Source organism: Glycine max, chromosome 20 (genome assembly GCF_000004515.6).
Source record: "Glycine max cultivar Williams 82 chromosome 20, Glycine_max_v4.0, whole genome shotgun sequence".
Lineage (NCBI taxonomy): Eukaryota > Viridiplantae > Streptophyta > Magnoliopsida > Fabales > Fabaceae > Glycine > Glycine max.
Window position 1 is genome coordinate 2,279,990 of NC_038256.2, and position 22,361 is coordinate 2,302,350.

The 22,361-nt window shown below is 33.2% G+C and overlaps 2 protein-coding genes and 1 pseudogene across 2 annotated transcripts; 1 reads left to right on the forward strand and 2 right to left on the reverse strand.

The window, feature by feature from the left end:
- The first annotated feature begins 420 nt into the window (after nt 1-420).
- Nucleotides 421-5,446, forward strand: LOC100820382 (putative vesicle-associated membrane protein). The gene is made up of 5 exons (NM_001349909.1): nt 421-783; nt 1,091-1,232; nt 1,325-1,445; nt 4,682-4,744; nt 5,013-5,446. Exons 1-5 carry the CDS (start codon nt 582-584, stop codon nt 5,160-5,162), a joined length of 678 nt encoding a protein of 225 aa, NP_001336838.1. The 5' UTR covers nt 421-581; the 3' UTR covers nt 5,163-5,446.
- Nucleotides 5,447-7,271: 1,825 nt separating this feature from the next.
- On the reverse strand, nt 7,272-11,764 carry LOC100802069 (glucan endo-1,3-beta-glucosidase). The gene is given in 6 exon segments (XM_041013128.1): nt 7,272-9,097; nt 10,442-10,584; nt 10,587-10,625; nt 10,628-10,684; nt 10,687-10,800; nt 10,803-11,764. Coding segments are annotated over 6 exon segments (999 nt in total). The 5' UTR covers nt 11,419-11,764; the 3' UTR covers nt 7,272-9,067.
- Nucleotides 11,765-20,104: 8,340 nt separating this feature from the next.
- On the reverse strand, nt 20,105-21,090 carry LOC100802598 (uncharacterized; annotated as a pseudogene).
- Between the last annotated feature and the right edge of the window lie 1,271 nt (nt 21,091-22,361).

Sequence of the window (22,361 nt, forward strand, 5' to 3'; positions counted from 1 at the left end):
AAATATAAATAATGTTGCATTTTCTTTTATTCAATTAAAGAAAAAGTTGGGGAAAAAAATCAACTTCTAAAATACAACATTTAACTTTCCATTTTTTAGTTCAAATTTTAAAATTTCAATTTTCCGTTGCTTTTTTTTTTTTTTTAACCTTACGGCTAGTATTTGTAGATACATCATACATGATGCATCCTTCAACAAAAAAGAAAAAAAAAAAGGAAGAAGAAAAAAGATACATGATTCATCATCAGTGGAAGATTATATCAAGATTTATTCGTCATTTTAAAACCCAATACAAATTGACAATAATTAAACCCGTTAATTAAGTAATAATTAAAAACCTTGTTTACTTTCCACGGATTAAACGCCACATCGGAGACATCACCTGCTTTATAAGCGCAATAAACTCTGTTCTTTTTTCTCACTCATCGTTCTCTCTGTTCTTTCTCTCTCAAAGGAAAGAAAAGGAAAGAAAAGAAAAGAAAAAGAAGAGAGTGTAGGTAAACAGAAGCACACACTACACAGTTACCAAAATCAGGTTCAAACGCACAGATCTGGGAGAAGAGAAGAAGAAGAAGAAGAAGATGGGACAGGATCAGAACCAGAGATCGCTGATCTACGCGTTCGTGTCTCGCGGCACGGTGATTCTCGCCGAGTACACTGAATTCAGTGGCAACTTCAACACAATCGCGTTCCAGTGCCTCCAGAAGCTCCCTGCCTCCAACAACAAGTTCACCTACAACTGTGACGGCCACACCTTCAACTACCTCGTCGACAACGGATTCAGTGAGTGTTTCCTCGCACCGATCTGGTGGAATTTTTCAATTCGAACATCCAAACGCGGTTTAGTGAAATGAAATTCGTGTTGCTATGATTTGTTTAGAGGCTAGTTTGAAGTTCGGTGTTGTGTTTGGAAATGAAATGAATTTCGTGTTGTTCTGATTTGTTTAGAGGCTATTTTGAAGTTCGGTGATGTGTTTGAAAATGAACTGAAATGAAATTCGTGTTGTTATTATTTGTTTATAGGCTTATTTGAAGTTCGGTGCTGTGTTTTTGGAAATGAATGTCTGACTCACACACTTGTTTTTTGTAGCTTATTGTGTTGTTGCGGATGAATCGATTGGGAGACAGGTGCCTGTGGCTTTTCTGGAGCGTGTGAAGGATGACTTTGTGGCCAAATACGGCGGCGGAAAGGCAGCAACCGTGGCTGCGAACAGCCTGAACAAGGAATTCGGGTATTGAATTTGTGACATGTGAACTTGCTAATGCTGAATTTGTTGTGATTTGTGAGAAGATTTATATGCTCTTGTCTATTTGCTTGTTGTAGGTCTAAGTTGAAGGAGCACATGCAGTACTGTGTTGAGCATCCTGAAGAGATAAGCAAGCTTGCTAAGGTGAAAGCTCAGGTTTCTGAAGTTAAAGATGTCATGATGGAGAACATTGAAAAGGTAACGATTTATATTGCTTACTTGGATGGTATTGTGTAAATTGAATAGATCAAGCATAAATTAAGTTGATCGAGTTGCATTGTTATCATAAATGGCAAGAGTTGTGTTTTATAGAGGGAAGTATACTTGTGGTTGTTTGAAATTTTTTATAAAAACAAAGACAAGGGGAATGTAGGAGTGGATCTTTAAGAAAATCTAAATGTGTGAATGCTTCAACCTCATATGAAACTGTTTAAATAGTCTGGCCAGCATTTTGTTGAATTACAGCATTGTGCTCATGTGGTATTGATACTAGAGTCTGTTATAGTTGTTAGTGTTGCACATGGCACGTTTAGAGTGAAGTGATTCAATACAAATTGACTTTGGACTGTGATATGTGTGCATGGACCAGGGTGATTCCCACATTTCGGCAGTTTGTTATTTTTATTTCTTTTTTGCATTTCTTTCATCAAATTTCATAAAAAAAATTAGAAGATAAGATTAAACTCTCAAATTAAAAGAAGTTAAAGGAATACTACTAAATGGATCTTTATTTTATTATTCCATTGCTTTGTTTTCATTGTTATGAAGTAGGGGCTTCACACACAGGTGTTCCAGGAATATATCAGATCTAAGGAGAAAAACTATTTGATCCAATCTCATAATTTGTTATTTTATAATTTTACCATTCAATTGATTTTATTCTAAAATGAGATCTGATAGGATCCAATCTAAAATGTTTTGAATTAGATTATTATTATTTTGGTTAGGACAAAATATAAGTCATATTTTATCTGCTTTACTCCTTTTTTTCAAAATCATTTTTATATAAAAAATACAAAAATGATTTGATAAAAATGAGACACTAGAAATAAATTCATTCAAAACTAATTAATTTATAAATATATTTTTAAATAATAGGATAAGATGTAATTTAGAGGATAAGGTCATAGATTGATAAAACTAGTAATATCATCAATGCATATTTTTATAAATATAGGTGATAAGATAAGTTCATTAATAAACTCAAGCATATTTATATTAGTTTGGGTTGGATTGGATTATATTAATCTTTGAAATTGGATCTGAAATCCAATCCAATAAAAAAATTGCTCTTTTTTGGCTTTTGTTTTTTGGTTCGTTGTTGCTGTTTACGCTGAGTGAATTGGATCAGTTTATGAGCACTCATACTTCTTGCAGTCGTTAACTTTCTGCATCCTATTTGGCTGTTCTATTGTTCTGTTTTTATTCTTTTGAAACAGAGGCTTCACAGATGCACAGCCAATTGCTCACTCTATACATGCCTTATTAAAGTAAGGCTTCAGGCATCACTTTATGTGGTTCCAAAGGCAAAGAAACAGAAGGATGTTACCTGATGAAAGATTATTTATAAATAGATCACACATCAAATGTAACTAACGTTCAATGTCCACATTGAATATGGGGTAGTTTGCTTAGGATGAACTACCATTTAGGTGGGACACTAAAGAATTATGACTTATGAATTCAGTTGATTGCTTGCTTATGTTTTGTTTTGACTTTTCTATTTATTAGCTTCTCTATAGATTGATAGTGAAACTTAGTTAATGACTAATGATTTTATTGAGATTTATGGTTAAGTGGTTTGTTAAGTCGTAGTTTCAAATTATAGCATTGAGCACTTTTCACCATTTAATTTAATATGATATATTTCAATCTGTTTTTCAATGTGTCTTTTAATCCTACAATTGATATTCACGATTAAAAAAATTGATTTGTGGTTTGGTTTTAAACTTCTAAAGTATTGATATTTCTACATGTCAAGTTTAGGCATGTCAGATGGGGATCTAGTATAATTTCAGCCAGATATTCTTCTTCATTACAATTTTTGATCCGAAGTGATTATTGAAACATGTGAGCCATATTTATGTGCCAGAAATTGTGATGATTCATTGCTGTTATTGTACGCTATGTTCTACTTTTGAGCTTTTCTATGTGTAGTATAAATTATTTAGTGTGTAATATAAATCATTTAATTTGTATTTAAAATCTTCAGTATAGCAGTCATCTCGCTATCCACTATTCTCTGATAGTAGTTTTGCAGTTTGCTGCTCTGCACCACTATCCAGGATAGATAACTATGATGTTATGGAAGGAAAAAATATGTAGCCTAGTGTGAAGTTGGGTTTTGAGAAGGCGTATGATCAGTTCCTTTTGTAGATGAGGTTTCATGACAGGGAAGTAATTTCAATTCTAGATTGAGAAAGTGAATCCAGATGTCTCTGGCGATCTTTCTTGTGATTGTGAATAGTGAACAATGGGCTTTCATTTGTGGACATCAAGAAGTTCGGTGAAGGGACCCTCTACCTGTTTGTCCAAGAGCCTTTGATATGGACCATGGCAATGGTCTCCCACCTCCAGTTTACTGATGATACTATTATCCTTTTTGAAGGAGGTTTTTGATGTGTGCATTTTTTTTCTATCCCAAGTTCTTTAGGCTATTAGCCTAATTCTTTCTGAAAGCAAATCTAGCCAAAAGTAGTTTCACTGAAAGGTAGACTTTTTTTATAGGCCCCTAAACCATGGGCCCCAATATTTGTTTTTACCAGAGAGGCAGGAAATGAGGGGACAGGAAGGGAATTGCGCTTGAAGACATCTGTTTGGAGGGAGAGGAAGGAATTAACAGAATGGATCCTCTGTTGTTGAGAAACAGGATGTGATCATGGAGGGGAAAGGCATATTTTTTATCAAATAAGAATCCGCCATGATTAGTTATAGGACTCACGTATTATATTTGATAATAAATGTCTTTCTCATTCCAACATAATCATATCATTCTACTAAATAGCAGGAAAGGATCCAAATCCCAGAAATTGTTTTCTCCTTAAATAATTAATGGTACTCCAGTTGCACTTGGGTTGGGCTGCTGTGTTTTGTGAATAACTTTTCAAGTTCAATTGTTTTCTAAGTCAAATAATTATAAATAAGCCAAGACTTAGTTGTGAATTTGTGTAACAGTTAATCCTTCAATTACCAATTGCTATTCCTCTGCATTATTATTGACAGCTAAAATTTTGTGCATTTCAATGACACATAATGGAGTGTGTTTCTATGTCTTCTCTATGCCATAATGATATACATTATGCACACTAAAGAAAAGCAGAGATTAAACCAGTCATACATAATGATACACAATATGTTTTTGCATTCCAATACCTTTGATCGGATTATGTTGGCATCTATTCAGATTATATTGACATGCTCGTAATTTAATGTAGGTTCTGGACCGGGGGGAAAAGATAGAGCTTCTGGTTGACAAAACTGAAAATCTTCATCACCAGGTCAGTTCATCATTATATGTGCATCTGCCTGTTACTGCTTAGGGTTTCAAAGGTCTTGAACTTAGGAGGATTATTCTTTCATGCTTCAAGATCATTAGTAAATATTTTCTCATCCTCCGGATTATTCTTTCTCTATTTGATTTGATCCTGTAGTGTCTCTCTTGTAAGATCTACCCACTCCTCTCCACCTCAAAAAAACGGTGGAGGTAACAAATTATTGGTAACTGTCTTTGCTTTTTTGTTTACTTTTCACTAATTTTTGAGGCAGGCACAAGACTTCAGGAATTCTGGGACCAAAATTCGTAGAAAAATGTGGCTGCAAAACATGAAGATAAAGCTGATTGTGTTGGCGATTTTGATAGCCCTGATCCTCATAATAGTCCTTTCTGTCTGCCGTGGGTTCAATTGTGGAAAATAAGGCATCGTTTTCCGACGAGGAGTCATTTTACCTTGTGATTATTATATGAGGAAAAGATATCGAATGAATGCATGATTTTGTATGTAGTAAAAGTATCAGATCGCTTATACTGTTCATTTTAAAGGTTTCACAGTATGATATAAGAATGCTTTTGGAAGTATTTTTTTTGTTTGTCTATTGTAGTTCGATTTTCGTTCATTCATCTTATCATCATTCTCTCGCAATTACGTTCTGTAGCATTTCAGTGCAAAGCTCGACTATTTTTCAACCAGATTTCGTATTTCATAAAATCCGTTTGGACTAGTGTATAAATACTACGAATTTATTGAATACCATGATAGGGAATTCGAGCAATTAGCCACCACGAAATATAAAGAGTGTTTCATGTTATGTGTTTTGATCTAAAGTTCCAAAACAGTGAAGAAAGACAATGAGGAACATTTTTATTCTACAGTAAGACAATGGGGAACATAGGAGGTCCATTACGAAGCTTTTATAGCTAAAATTTTATTTTAACATGAATTTATGAATGTAACAAAAAAAAATAACCAAGAGATTTTTCTAATTATTACATTTATTTGGATAAAAAAGACATAAAACAAGATAAAATTTCAAACTATTTGTGGAAATAATATAGAAAAAAAAAACTATTAAGCTATATTTTTAATATTTTGGATCCCCGTTTACTCATGGGCTGTATGTCTATATCTATAAACAACGCCCTTGAAGTTTTAGTTTTGGTCCCGTAAATACTGACGATCATTATAATACATATTTAGTCTCAAGTTATTATCATTATAATACCTTGGTTAAAAATAAGTTTTGATGATTTCATTATTATATTTGGTATATTTCTTGATTCAAAATAAGGTTTTGAGTACCACTTAAACCAAATTGTTTAATGGTTTTATATTATCAGCGTAAATTTTTTTAAACTATTAATTAATAAAAAAAATCAATAAAAAAAATCATTATTGGTATGATTTTTAAAGTAATTAGAATAAAAAAAATAGATTGAGTAAACCAATAGCCACAAAAATTTAAAAGCATCAGGTAAAAACTGCACGCGTAGGAAATGCAGTCTATTTTTCTTACATTAACCCCAAAATTTATCATTTCAAGTATTTTTTTCAACTTATAAAATAACTCAATTTTAAAATAATTTATTTTTCAACATCACAGTAATCAATAATAAAAAAAAAACAGGAAGATATAAGATTGACCCAATGATTAAAAAAAAGTGAACGAAAAAAAAATTGTGAGTTCAAATCTCTCTAATTAATATTTCTAACAATTAACAAATTAACATTGGTCAATTTTTCAAAAAAAAAAATTACCGATTAAAAAAATCATGAATTGTATGCACCAGTTAATATACATTCTTACTAATTTGCCAAGAATCCATCGTGATTTAGCTAATGCCTAATGCTTGTGCAGCTCAACAAAAAATGAAAAGGAAAATATCTGTATATATACCAACCCAGATCGAAGTACTACTACCCAGCCGAGTCAGTAGGACCTAAAAGAATAAGAAAACAATACTAATAATACTACTCAGTACCCTCCCGTTATCATCATTTTTGTACGTTGCATTCATAACATTAATAGAAACACAGGCAATAAAATTAGAAAAAACAGAAAGAAATTAAAATTTGAATGATAAATAAGAAGATATATGATCCAGAGTTGTAAGTGGCTGTATTCAGCCCATCCCCAGTCCCAGTAGCGTCATTTGGATACGTACATGACTCATAACCTCCCACAAATCGCCCACCCATACTATTCCATCACTTCACTTATTCTCTTTCCAACAAAATACTACTAACCTGGTCTTATATATTATTCTTTTCATTCTTAATAATAAGATATTTTTAATTGATTTATACTCTTAAAGAAAATTAGTTAATTTAATTAATCAAATTAAATTTATCAATTATTTATATTATTATTTTTATTTTTATTTATTTAATTGTTTCTTATTAATTTTTGAATAGAGAACAATTAAGTCAGGACATATAAAAAAAATAATTAACGCATCTATAAATTAAAAAATATTCTTATAAAAAAATATTTCTAAAAAATATCTTATAATTAAGAACACATAGAATATAAGAAACAATTACCTAATAAAAGTAATTAGTTTTTAATAAGTTTTAATTTTATTCTAAAACTAACCATGATGTTTAATTATTTGAGATATGAATATTATTCAACCAATAAATGTGTCTTATTTTATTTTATTAATAGTTTAATAAATGCATCAATTTTAATGAGAAAAAAAGAGGAATCATATGCTTCTTTTAATTAGGAGCAATTAAAATATTGAACCAAAGTTACTAAAACAAAGTCTCCCATGTTGAATACTATATATTTGAGCAAATAAAGTTAGTCTTTCAATCTGTATCTTGTGATTTTAATATTTTTTTTATAAGAAAATCTAATAAATTTTCTTAGAGTTCCTTAAATTTAATCTCTTTTTACTATTTTTATCCGTACTCTAAAGATTTAATTGATACTAATAACATAAGAATAGGAACCAAAATAAGAAAAACATGTTACTACCAAAAATAGGTTAATTTTAGGAATTTAAATGAAAAATTGAAAAAAAATTAGAGACTTATTTGAATTTTTTAGTTTCGAAGACTAAAATAAGTGATACAAATTCAAAGACCGAATGCTTGTTTAAATTAAAGTTTATATACTTAAATTTGAATTAAACTTAAGTTTGTAAACTGATTTTGTAAAAACAACTCAAATCTAATTTTATAATTTTATAAAACCTAGACAATTTTCACATGCAAACTTTTAAAGATAGCTAAACATGTAACCAAAATAAATTTATTCTTCAAATTGAATTTAAAACATACAAAACAAAAAATCAAACACAATCTAAATTGATCATTTACTTACCAGGATCGGTGTATATGACGAGTCCAGTGTGGCCGAAATTACAGTCAAAATCGTGACGACCAGATGCTTGGTAATATGGGGACATGCTAGGTGCACCCAGCAACATTGCTGGTGCACCCAGCAATTAGGTGAATGGGCAAAATTGCCCTTGCGTTAAAAAAAATAATTTCTTCTTCCGGAAGAAGGTTCTTCCGGAAATCTTCCGGAAGAAGGTTCTTCCGGAAAGTTTCCGGAAGAACCTTCTTCCGGAAGAACAATTTGTGTTCTACCGGAAGAACCTTTTTTCCGGAAGCTTTCCGGAAGAAGTTTCTTCCGGTAGAACAATTTATTCTTCCGGTAGAACAAATTGTTCATCCGGAAGAACCTTCTTCCGGAGAAGTTACCGGAAGAACTTCTTCCGGTAACTTCTCTAGAAAAAAGTTCCTCTGATAGAATAAATTGTTCTTCCGGAAGAACCTTCTTCCGAAAGAATGAATTATTTTTTTAATACAAGGACAATTTTGCCCATTCACCTAATTGCTGGGTGCACCAGCAATGTTGCTGGGTGCACCTAGCATGTCCCGGTAATATGCGTTCATGGCGTAGGCCGCGTGGGGCCTAACTGTGTTGGGCTTGAAGCATGGCCCACCGTCCTTTATGGGCCCAGAATCTATTCCACTGCGTCTGCAAACAAAGTCAATGTTTGCCTGCAACACTGCTTCACTAGCATTCGTTTTCTTTGAAGAAGATGAAGATGATGCAGGTGACTCTGAAGGTGTTAATGCAATGGTTCTAGATGTGGGACCCAGCGCCTGCATTTACATTATTACACTACACAACATTAAACCAATCGTAACTCGTAATGTTCAACTTATTAACGTAAAAACAATTAATAATAAAAAGTAGGAATTATTGATAAATGAGACATAGACTTCCCTCCTTACACTTGATTCTTTCCTTTTAATTCTTTATTTTTCTTGCATGGATAAATTTGCTTACACCGTATCACATAGCTTTCATTCCATGACCCTCCTTATTGGCTCACACTGTAATCCTCCAAGTTAAAGTCACTCAAAGTCATACTTCTACAAATTAAATTTTAAGACAAAATTTTAATGCGCAAGTATACTCTTGAGAGTAACTATCAAACATGTTACGGAATTGAAATTATTCTCTAAAAAGTATATTCTAACACTCAAAAATACTTTTTAAACTGTTAACCAAACATCAATTTTTTAATTAATTTATTGATTATTTTGACATGGATTAACAAGAATAAATAAAGGGTAGTAGCGTAATGCTAAATTATTGCAATACTTTGTATAAATCATTTGAATGTGATAGAAAAATAAAATGAACTAAATAAATCTTAATCAGTATTCATCAGACACTGATTAAGAAATCAACAATTTTTATAATAAAAATGTATGCCTACTATTTTTTATAATACTTTATTTTGGGATTCTTGATTAATATTTATAAGAAATTAATTAAGATTTTTCGTTAGGCATTATAATAGTATGTTGCATTGCTCCCATAATTAAATGAATCATAGAAGGCAATTTGAATAGGATCATTTTGGCATTTTAGGTTAAGGACGGTGACATTTTCTGACCTATCACCACGTGGTTAGGAATCAGAAAGGACGTGATTTATTTATTTGGAAAATGGTTGATATAAACTTGTTTTTATAGATAAATGGAAAATAAAAGATAAAAATACTGTAATAATATTCATCATTTTATAAATATTTTTTAGTTTTATTATTTCAATATAAAAATGTATATCATCATTAGTTTAGAGTATTTTTCTGTATTCTTGTTATTTCACTCCTTGTTATATGATGTTATATATAAAATTTGTGCATAATATAACTTCTCCTTTAAAAATGTTCAGCCATATAAAAAAAACAACACAGATAAACCCTAAATCACATAGTGGCAGACTGGGCAGTGCTGTAATTGCAAGAAAACAAAAAGAAAAAAAAATTATTGGGCATTATTTAGGAAGAAGTATAAATGACTGAAGCCAACCCTAATACTTGAAATTAAAGCTAGATATGTAAAGTTTGCTAAACAACATAGGGGCAGTGTTGTACATGCAAACAGGAAAGACATATGTTAGTCATTATTTTGCAAGGGAGTAGTACCCAAGGTAAAAAAAAAAATTATCGATAAATATTATTTTTTTATCAACTTTCTACGCTACACATTGAACGAAAAGCAAGCATCCATTTTCATTTTTCTAATAATTTTAAATTTTAAAAATAAAGAGAAAGCAAAAGAAATACCTAAGTAGTTAGTGATGGTGAATTGATGAAGAAAGAAGAAATTGTGAGTTCAAATTTATTAATTAATATTTATTCATAAAAAAACGGAATATGCAAGTACCTGTTTGGCAGTGTAGACGGCAACGTGATAAACCGGAGTAAGATCAGGCTTAAACAACCCAGAATTCCGCTCAGAAACAGTAGGCTTGAGATTCTCATTAAACAAAGAGAAGACATAAGTTTTGAATGTTCAATTAGGCATACTCTGCCAGAGTTAACGTGCTTTATAAGATTCCCATTATATGAGCATTGTCAAAATCCATACCCGGTTGATTCGGGTCACCCATAGAGGACCAACCCGTTTTGCCACGATAAGCTCCACGTCAGCAAACCCGAGCCTCTTCATCGCAGAGAAAACAGCGTCCATCTGGGCATCGAACATGTTGCTGTAGTTAAAACCCGTGAGATGGTCCAAAACGCCGCCGTTTGGTTTAGGCGAGGGTCTCGGGTCGGGGAGAATCCGAAGAACGGGTACGGGTTTATCATGAAAGGGGATTTCGTTTCGCGGTGGAAGTTTAAAATTGGCGCGAAGATGGCTCTGTCGTAGCCGCGGCGGAACGCGGCGGCGCTGGGGGGATTTGAAGTGGAGAGAATTCCGAGGGAGTGAGGGGTGGAGACTTGGATTGTGGTGAGGTTTGAGATTGTTAGGGCTTCGTGGAGCGATTTCATGGTGGGGAGAATGTGCGAAATTAGGGTTTTGTCGGAGGTGGCCGGGAGGAAGGGGAGGAGGTTGGCGGAGAGCCAGGCTTGTGCGGCGGGGAGTGTGGAGAGGGAGGGGATGTCGGCGTTGGGGACTGTGACGGTGACAGAGATTCCGGTGCCGGCGAAGGCGCGGAGAATGGCGGGGTTGGCGTCGAAGAGTTTGACGCGGTCGATGGTGGTTTGGGATATGAGGAAGGCTGCGACGGTTGACGGCGGAGGGAGGTTGTCCGCGACGGTGCCGTAGTTGACGCCAATTTTGGCGGTGGAGGAAGCGTTGAAGAGGGTGCATGAGAAGAGTGCGAGGAGAAGGAAGGGACATGGTTCGATTTCGGCCATGGCTTAGGGAGAAAGAGCCGTTAGTGGGGAAGTTACTACAAGTTAGTGTATGCATTGCTACTTCATTCAAGTATGGAATTAGTGTTTGTTTTACCTCGCTCAATTAATTTTAAGTTTACAATTGGTTTTAAATATATTCTTTAATTATAATAAAAATATTTAAACATAAATTATATTATTTCAAAATTAATATATTTGATATATGGGTCCAAATTAAGGTTCAAACTCAACATATCGTTCCAACTTCCAACATACAGAATGTTTGGTTTCAAATTATGGTGTGCTAGTTGGATTTGTAAGGAAACGTATTGCGAAATGTCATTTCCATAGTATTTGGTGGGAGGAAATAAGAGAAGAAAGTATAAAGAATGAAAAAAAAATGAATAAGAATAAAAATATGAATTAAAGAAATTATGTTTCAAAAAAAGTAAGTCAAAAAACATATTAACAATTATTTATTTATTTTTATTATTATTTTTACATGAATTTTTATTATTTATTATTATTATAGACAGAAAAGAAAAAAAAAGTAAAAAATTATCATAAATATAATATGTGATATAATAAAAAAAAAGTGGTCCCTCTTTTGTGGTGGAGGGTGAACACTTTTCTTCTTTTCAATCTTTATGCTTTTTTCTCTTTATTGTATATCTATATGTTGTAAAGTAACATTTTTTGGTGTTAATGTATATTTATCAATTTTTATAGTGTCTTAACTTTTAAGGATATTTTTTATATACCGGATTTTGTCATTTTCTTTGTATATTCATAATTCATGTACGGTGCAGGATTTTCTTTTTATATTTTAACATTAGAGTTTAATAAATAGTAAAAGATTTTATATTATTTATCAATCAATCATCTTTTTTCACATTTTAAGTTATTATATAAATTAAAAAAATATTATAATTACCATTTTCATGTATAGTTTATTTTTATATTATTATATTCATACGATAATCATGAATGTTATATGCAAATTATTTCCGATCAGATTTTTGGTCTAAAGATAGAAGTGTTTATATGTACGGAAAACATGTCCATCTAATGAGACTCAAATCAACACAACAAATTAAGTTGTATTGTTGAACATTTGAATCAAATTCAATCCAACCTGTTTATAGATATCTTAAGTCACATGTTTTAATTTTTGAATCTATCAAGATAACAAGTTAATTTATAAAATTAAAGGAATTAAATGTTACAATTAGAAAAATCAAAATTATTAACTTGAAAAAATATGGAAAAAAAATTGCAACTCAGGGAAAAAAAATTGAATCACAATTTAAGATTGATTATAAGATAAATGTCTTTACCTTGTTTTTAATTTTTGGTGCGGAAATGTCTGTTACCTGTCTTTTCTTTTGTGTGGAGATGCCTCTTTGTCAAAAACCAAGAAAAATATTATTTTCTCTCATGCAATTGCTTTCTGCACCCCATAATTTTTAATAACCTTGAATTATCTTTATTTATTACCAGGCCTCTCTAAATTTTTTAAATAATAAAAAAATAAAAGTTAAATACAGATAATAAAAAATAATAAAATAAAAGAAAACTAATAATATAAAAATAGTGAAAAGTCAACGTAAGTTTGAAGAAAAAATTGAAATTTAAAAAGTAATTTAAAGATAAAATTATCCACTAAAATGTGTAAATAAAATAGAGTAATTCTCATTATTAATAGATAGATTCTAAATAACTTCCTCTCTCACCTTCTTTCTCGAAATTCTACGATTCCTTCAAACATGTCTCCTATATTTTAACAGCTGGTTTACTGCATTCTTGTTATCTCCTAATGCTCGTTCTCCTTCTGTCTTCCCTGTATTTTCCTTAGCAGGAAACACTTGTATGAAGTGTAGAAGGTGACATTAACCTTCTTCTGTCTTCCTCCTTTGTTTGTAGACATCGAGGTTCCTATTTGAAATCATTGGGTCAGGTTTTTATTTTATTTTATTAGTTTTTATGGATTTTGTATTCTGTAAGATTACAATTTAATGGAATTTGGATCAAGTGTTCTGGAATGGTGGTACAATTGTTCCGGATTGAGTAACCCATAGTAGTTCTTGATAACCGGTTACTGAGTCCATAACAGTGTTGACATATTTTTTTTAATACATTTTCAGAATATATGTATCATATCAGATCCCTTAATCGATAAGATATAAACACTACTAAAAATTAAACATTTAACATAGGTTAACATCGGTTTTCGGAAAAACCGATGCTAACACCAGCGCGGTTGCATACTTGTAATTAAGACTAGATTATTAATCAGATCACACTCTTGCTTCTCCCTGACCTCCCACTCTCACTCTCGCAAAGGCACCCTTAGGCCGCCGTCGTCACTGGCATTGTCCCTGACCCCGATGCTGAGTCTCGCATAGCCACGCTCATGCTGTTGTGATCGCCGTGACGCTCACCCCACCCTCGTGTTTTGGTAAGTTTTGTTGGTTTCCTTGAACGACCTTTATGTTTGAAGAAGCTTGGTGTTTCAACACGTTGACCTCACCCTGAAGTCACTACCATTGTGTTTGAACAAGCTTCATTGGTTTTCTTGCAGGCATTCCATTGGCACGAAAGCAGTCTTTGATCGTGTTTGTACTCGAAATCACAAGGTAAGTTTTGCTCACCCCACCCTCGCAATCTTTGCCATTCTGTTAACTTCCCTTAGTTATAAGTTCCCTTAAACTGAGCTTTTAACTTCCCTTAGTTGGTTGCAACCTGCATTTGATCTATTTAGGAAAGTTGTTGTTTTGACTGTTTGAAGGTTCAGATACCCTGAAACTAGGTTCAGGCCCTTTGATTTGCACTATATCAGAGGTGAGTTAGCCTATTGACAATTACCCCTTTATTCTTAGTGATTATTATTTGTGTTGTTGTTGATGAAGCTCTGTTGTTGTAGGTTTAGGAGTTGTAGTTTCTATTTCTTTCATCCACAGAAGGAACATTGCAGGTAAAATTATTTATTTGTTCTATAACATTTCACTAAACCTATGGTAGTATAGCATGGGTTTGTTTTGTACTTGCGATATGTAGTTGGCTAAACTTTGTGTTATGTGAGGCATTTGGTTCAACATTCCATATTGCCATTACCTTGTAGAATATGGATAACCTGAACTGCATGTCCTATAGTGGCAAAACTATGCTATTTTGCCAGCATATAAGCATGTTTGCACCCCTACACAATCAAGTATTGTACATGGATACCATAGAAAATAGAAAGAATAACAGTGTTTTTCACTTGATTTTGTAGAAAACTGATTAGAAAGATATAGAAGAGAGAGAAAATGGAGATGAAATTTGTCTAAAAAAGTATATATGCACATATAAGTTTAATTTGGATTGGACTGAGTTGCTTTTTAAAATTGAATCTAAAACCCAATCCAGAGTTCACTCTTTCTTATTAAAAGGACAAAACACATAGTTTAGTGTTTCTAATTAAAGGTAGTATGCACGTATTAGAATTTCGAAGTCCACATTCCTTTAGGATCTCATATGCTGAAAGCCTCATAGGACAAGTTGTCAACATTACTAAAGGTAGTATGCAGATATTACAAAAGTGATCATGCTCCGAATCATAATTGATAACTAGCATGTATGGCTCCTTAAAGCTAGAGAAAATCCAAATAAAGCCCTGAAAAACTAGAGAAAATGCACATATTGAATTATTGCTATCCACATATCATAATTTGAGTTGAGAACTTGATAGTAAAGACATAATGAGAACATGATCACTTTTGTAGAGTTTTGTCTTTCATTTAACTATGGTACTTTAATAAATAATGAGAAGTTTATATGAACTCCACAATTCTATAGGCTAAGTTATTACATAGTTGTTAGTCCATGCAGTCTAGTCATATGAGCATTAGTAATGTTACATAGTTTGGTTGAGCATAAGCTAAATTACTTTGTTGTAGTTGAACTAGGTTTGACTCTGAGTTCTTCTAATGTCATTACTCATTAGTTCTCAAAGGTTATTTTCTGCAAAATGTGATACATATCTTTGTTGTGGCAGTATGGCCCATGGCTAATTGGCATATGCTTTTTATTTTTAGGTTATCATTTACTACTGCTTAGTGGCCTTGTTATGGAAGCTGTTTGATTAAAGCAACTCCAGGTAAAGCACATTGTTACTATTGCTCATATATACATGTATATGTGTAAAGCACATTGTTACATTGTTTTTAATTGTAATTCCTAGATAGTAGTGGTTGTAGTTTATGTTTGTTATGTTATTTTGTGCTCACTTGAAATTTGCACTCACATCATTTTAAGCAAAGATAAATGTCAACTTTTTAAATTGATTTGATTTTTCACAACTGTTTACTGTCCCCTCAATCAATTCTGGCCTTGAGTAGCATGATGGTAAAAAGCAATGGGTAGAAATTCATTAGTCTTTGTTCCATTGATAGGATTAATAGCTGGTGATGGGTGTCCATCAATTATTAGTTAGGATAAGTAAAGCTTAAAGTGGAATAATCCAATGTCCATTAACTTTGTAAGTTGTATACCTGAAACACTATATTTAATCGTAATTCGTAGCTAGTAGTGGTTGTAGTGGGCAGTAGTGGCTGCATTTGAAGCAATTGGTGTCTCAATACCAGGAGTAGATTAGAACCATGGAGGTTTGAATCAACTTTCTCTGCATTTTGTTTAGCCATAGCTAACCCATTAAGCTAAGGATGCATGTTTTGTCTTGGTGCTGAAATTTCCTCTTGTTGTGAGCAATGATTTGGTCTTGGGCTGGAGTATTGGGTTGTCCCACTCCCACTAGAATAACTTTCAAGTGTTTGTTTGTCACACACAGTGTCATATAACTTAATTTATAACCTCTGCTGAAAGAACTAGGAATTCAGCTGTGAGAAGTTAGAACAACATTCAATGAAATAAACTACTGAAGTAACTTCTGACACATTTTTTAAAAAAATACTGAAAGTACTCTGCCTTCTCCTTCCCCCAGCCCTGTCTCCCTCCCACGGTCACCCTCCCTTCTCATTTTTCTATCTATTTTCTTCTCTTTAAAGCCACCTTGATCTTTCTTTCATTAAAAAAAATTAAAGTATGTATTCCAAGTTAGTATCAAAGTTGTAGATAACACTTAACATTTTGTTCAAATTAACTACCTAATGAAAATAAAAGTATGGATTCCCAATGTGATAGCCTAAAAAATGCTCTGCTCTAGGAAGAGTTAGTTGCCTTACTATTTAGATTGTGTTGCTCATCATCACATGTACAAATTTTTGTTACCAATTAATGTTTTTATTACTTATTCACTACCATTAATGACCACTGATATATGTTATACAAATTATGTTCATGATGAGTGAACCTTAGCTTCCCGTTTGAGACTGAATGCAATGACTCTTACGAACAGTTTGCATTAATCATTGTATTCAATCTTGAATTATCCATTTGGACAGTTTGGGGAGATTGATATTTTTATGGTAGATTCATGCATACTTTACAGACATGAATTTGAAGAAATGTCCAAATGCCCTAGGTGTGGGGTAATGCGGTACAAAGTCAAGGATGATGAGACTTTTCTAATACGTGCAATGCTTTTTTGTACCATTAATGACTTTCCAACATATGGGAATTTGAGCGGTTACAGTGTTAAGGGTCATCATGCATGCCCCATCTATGAAGAAGACACAAGTTACATACAACTGAAACATGGTAGAAAAACAATTTACACTAGACATCGACGTTTTCTAAAACCTCATCACCCTTACAGGTGATTGAAAAAGTCATTTAATAGAAGTCAAGAGCATGAAACTACGCCAATACTGTTGACTGGTGAGAAGGTCTTTCAACGAATTGAACACCTGAATACTACATTTGGAAAGACCTAAAAGAAGGAAAAATGTAAGACTTGCATATGGAAGAAGAAGTCAATTTTCCTTGATCTTTTGTACTAGTCTAATCTGCATATTAGACATTGTACTGATGTTATGCATGTGGAGAAAAATGTATGTGATAGTGTCATTGGGACGCTCCTTAACATTCAAGGTAAGACGAAAGATGGTTTGAATACTTGTCAAGATTTAACTGAGATGGATATACGATCACAATTGCATCCAAGGTCTGATGGTAAAAAAATATACTTGCCTCCAGCTTGTCATACTTTGTCCAGAAAGGAGAAGATTAGTTTCTGTCAATGTCTGCACCGGGTCAAAGTCCCACAAGGATACTCTTCAAATATTAAGAGTCTTCTGCAGTTGAAGGATCTAAAGTTGGTAGGGTTAAAGTCTCACGATTGTCACGTCTTGGTGCAACAATTGTTACTAGTGGCCATACGAGACATTTTGCCTAACAAAGTCAGGTTAGCCATAACTCACCTATGTTTTTTCTTCAATGCCATATGTAGCAAGGTCGTTGATCCTGTGAAGTTAGATGAGCTGGAAAACGAGGTTTCCATTATACTGTGCCAGTTGGAGATGTATTTTCCTCTTTCTTTCTTTGACATCATGTTTCACTTAACATCTAGTTAGAGAAATCAAATGTTGTGGTCCTATTTTTTTGCGGTAGATGTACCCGATTGAGTGATACCCGATTGAGTGATACATGAAGATCTTAAAAGGGTATACGAAAAAGTTACATCATCTGGAAGCATGTATTGTTGAAAGATACATTGCAGAAGAAGTCATTGAATTTTGTTCAGAGTACATTGAAAAGGCTAAACTTGTTGGGCTTCCTGAGTCTTGGCATGACGATAGATTGGGCGGTAAGGGTTCAAGAGGACTGCATGTTATCACTCAAAGTGTAGAACATTTGTTGCAAGCTCACTTGTATGTGTTGAATAACAGTAATGAAGTATTGCCATACATACTTCAGCATGAAGGTTTAGTCAAAGAAAGTAATCCAAAAATGTCGAAGAACTGGGTATTGAAAAAGCATAACAAGACTTTTTTTGATTGGTTTAAAGATACAATCTTTGCTGATGAAAATGCTTCTAAAACGTTAAGAAAGCTAACAGATGGACCTAAAAGAAATGTTATAACTTGGCAAGGATACGACATAAACAAGTCTTCCTTTTATACAAAAGCACAAGACGAGAAAAGTACAATGCAAAACAATGGGGTCACCCTAAGGGCTGAATCTCAACACTTCGTCAGTGTACATGATGACAATCCGTGTGTAGCTTTCATCCCTTACTTTGGGTTCATTGAAGAAATTTGGGAGCTTAACTATGTCAAATTTATTGTTTGTGTTTTCAAATGTAAATGGGTTGACAGCAACACTGACATGCGGATCAATGATGTGGGATTTACGTTGGTAGATCTTAAGAAACTTGCTTACCAGAATGACCCTTTCATCATGGTGAAAAGATCAAAATAGGTATTTTATGTTCAAGACCCTTGTGATGAAAGGTGGTTAGTGGTTCTACACGGGAAAATAATTGGTGTTAATGTACAAGATGATGATTCATACATTGAGACTTATGTTAGTCCTTTGTCCACAAAAATGTCGCCTAATATCGTCGGAGAAGGTGAAGTTGACGACGTTCATGCTAATCGTAATGATCATGATGAAGGAGAATTAATTAACATCGTCTAATGTAATTTTCTTATTATGCGTGCAATGATTTGAGTCCATTCATTTACATAACCGATTATAGTTTTTTGATAATGTTATTTAAGTAATGTTTTTTTCTTTGCAGGAAGATGGCTACTCTACTCAGCTCTCCTCCTCCTCCTACAGAAGCAGCATCACAATCGCCATCTACTTTGAAGCGGACAAGAAAAGCCACATGGCTATGATAATTGGCGACTAGACCAGCTGGGGCTTACAGACCGGTGGTCCACAAGAACATATCAATTTCATAGCAATTTCTCATTGAGATATCAATTGGTTCATCAAACATATATAATTCACAGTTATAATTGTAAGGATAGAATCAAAATTTGTGGAAACACCCCAAAAACTAATTCCAATTGATACTCTAAGGATCCCTACACATGTTCTCACTACTCCCCAGTTGTGAATAACTCATTTCTTACCTCTAAGTGGGCTCACATGTGTATTATGATAGTGATAACGACATCTTTAGACTTTTTGTGGGATTCCTCAAGCTTTTTCCTCTGATTATTCTAATAGAGTTTTCAAGCGTTAGAGAGAAAGAGAAGAGATTGAAGCCTCCATTTTTTTACTGTCTATGTGCGATGACTATTTCTACCACCAAAGACATTATTTTGCAAATCTCAATGGTGAAACTATGAGAAAATGAATTGCAAACCTGCTGACCAAATTTCACGATGATCCAACGGTTAACGATTCCAAGATCGTAGTTTTACTGCTTCAGTTTTGGGTTTCTGCAGGAAAAGAAAAAGCTACGATGCGAAGGAGATTGAGAGGAATAGGAGGCGTAGAGAGTATCATTCGTCTGAAAATTGACCTACGATGTCTCTATTTATAGATAGGGTACTCACAACCTATTATTTACTCTATTTTTATTTCCTATCAAATGAATTAATCAAATATCTTTCTTTCTTTTTCCTTCAAACCATTATTTTAATAAAATTATTTCTCCTTATTTATTTAATTATAAAAACCTCATCTTTTTTCTAAAACTCTATGTATTTTTAAATTAAAATCCTTTTTAATTTATTTATGAAAAATAGGATGTTACAACTACCATATTCCCTCAAGATTATATCCATTCAAGATGATATAGTTCTAAAAACATTCAACCATTTGTTTCATCGTATGATCCTAAAAAAATTGCCTTGCATTAAAAGATAATGAGATTTTAATTTCTTGTTATGTGTGTGTTATTTGTATTGCATTCTAGGTGCCATAACTGGTGATCCTTAAATGAAGTGGCAAGCTCCTCACGAAAGTTCCAAACAAATAATGTTTGATAGTTAAAAGTATGGAACAATAGATTCTCGTACAAAAAGTTAAAAGTTCATGGATTCATAAACTCTATTATGCTTATCTCCATTAGCTCAACATTTTGAACATCAAGAATTTAAAGGTTCTCATTATCTTGTTGAACTAGAAGCTTTTCATTAAATAGCTCTATTAAGTCCACCTTCTTATTCTAATAAATTAGGTGGTTGGATATTTTGAGAAATGTGTCATCTTCAATGGGTATAATCTTCAGGGGAATGCGACCATTGGTTCTATTGAAAATTAATAACATGATGCTAGGACTAATCTTGATTTCTTGAATGTGCTTATTTGAAACTGATTATAGAAAGGTGTACCCTTTAAGATCAAAGACCTTGTAAATACTATCTTCTGGTGAGTAAGTTAGGACCTTTCCATTAGGAATTTCAGACTCTACATATCGTGGTCATTTTAAACATTCATACCGGAAAAAAGGAAAGTTGACATGTTGCTTGCCCCTCTTTATGTACTCAATGTTCGTGGGTCTGCATTTGAAAAAATTGAAGTTCTTAAAAGCATAAATACATACTTTAATGAGTCATTGTTCATATTATAGAAGTGTTTGTGGATGACTTTATGAGGGCGGGAATTCAAAAAGAAAATCCAATCATTGGTTTATCTTCTAAAATTTGTAGCCAAACCACACTGGTAAACAACGAAGACTATGTTTTTTGCAGTGATGATTTCGAAAAGTTTAGCTCTTCTTTACATGACAAAGGGAAAAAGGGAAGAAAAGACATTGGAGGGATCGTATTTGTTATATTGGTGTGTCAAACGCATATTGCAGAATTTTTTAGAGGTAGTGAAAAAGGCAAAAGAACAATGAAACTTCAAACAAATCTTGTGGCTTTGAAGCATCTTGACAACACTGATGTTTTTCGCTGATACCATTACATTTCCTCTTTCTATTTTTCTTGTCACTATACGTTGAACACACCAACCTACACACCTCCTTCTTTTCATTCTCACCATTTCACCAAAAATAATAATTCAGTTGTGGCATTCAGATTGCAATACGAATAACACACACATAACAAGTGATCAGGATCCCATTATCTCTGATTGTATGGGAGATTCTGATGATCAATGGATGGAAGGAAACACTGGCTGCATTAATGTTAGTGATATCTTGACCTAGAAATGCATGGCTAAAATTAATGCAACAAGTATCGGCATCAAGGATAACAAGTGTAGTAGCATAGATTGCACCTACAACAAGCAAACTCCTTCATCCCTAATGAGGAGTTAAGTTGCTACAATCTTTTATGATGAAGATACAAATGAGATATATATTGGTAACATACACGGTCTTGTTCATGTATGGTCTAACTAATGGCAAGAGTTTCATGTTTCTTTTTCATTAGTTAGACTCTGCATGAACAAGACCATGTGTTTGTTACCAACATATATCTCATTTCTATCTTTATCATAAAAGTGGCAGTAACTTTCTTCAAAGCCTCTACAAATGAACTCTTCATTTGGAATAAGTGACTTTGCTTGTTGCAACTATAAGCACTGCTACTACACTCATCCTTCTTGATGTCACTACTTGTTGCACTAATTTTAGCCACACATTTATCGATCGAGATATTGTTGACATTAATGGAGGAAATGTTGTCTTCCATCCTTTGATCATCAAAATATGCCTTGCAGTAAGAGATAATCAGATCCTGATAACTTGTTATGTGTGTTACATGTACTGTAGTCGAAATGCTACAACTGAATTAGAACTATTAGAGACATATATGTTCTTGGTGAATGGTGAGAATGGAATTAATGAGGTGCATAGGTTGGTATGTTCAACGCATAATGGCAATCAAAATAGATAAGGGAAATACAATGGCATCAACAAAAAAAATAGTGTCGTCAAGATGTTTCAAAGCCATGAGATTTGTTTGAAGCTTCATCATGTTTTTTGCCTCTACCACTACCTCTCACAGATTCTGCAATATTTGCTTGATGCACCAATATGAAAAATATGATCCCTCCGATGCTTATTCTTCCCTTTTTTTCCTTCATCAGGCAAAGAAAAGCTAAAATTGTTGAAATCA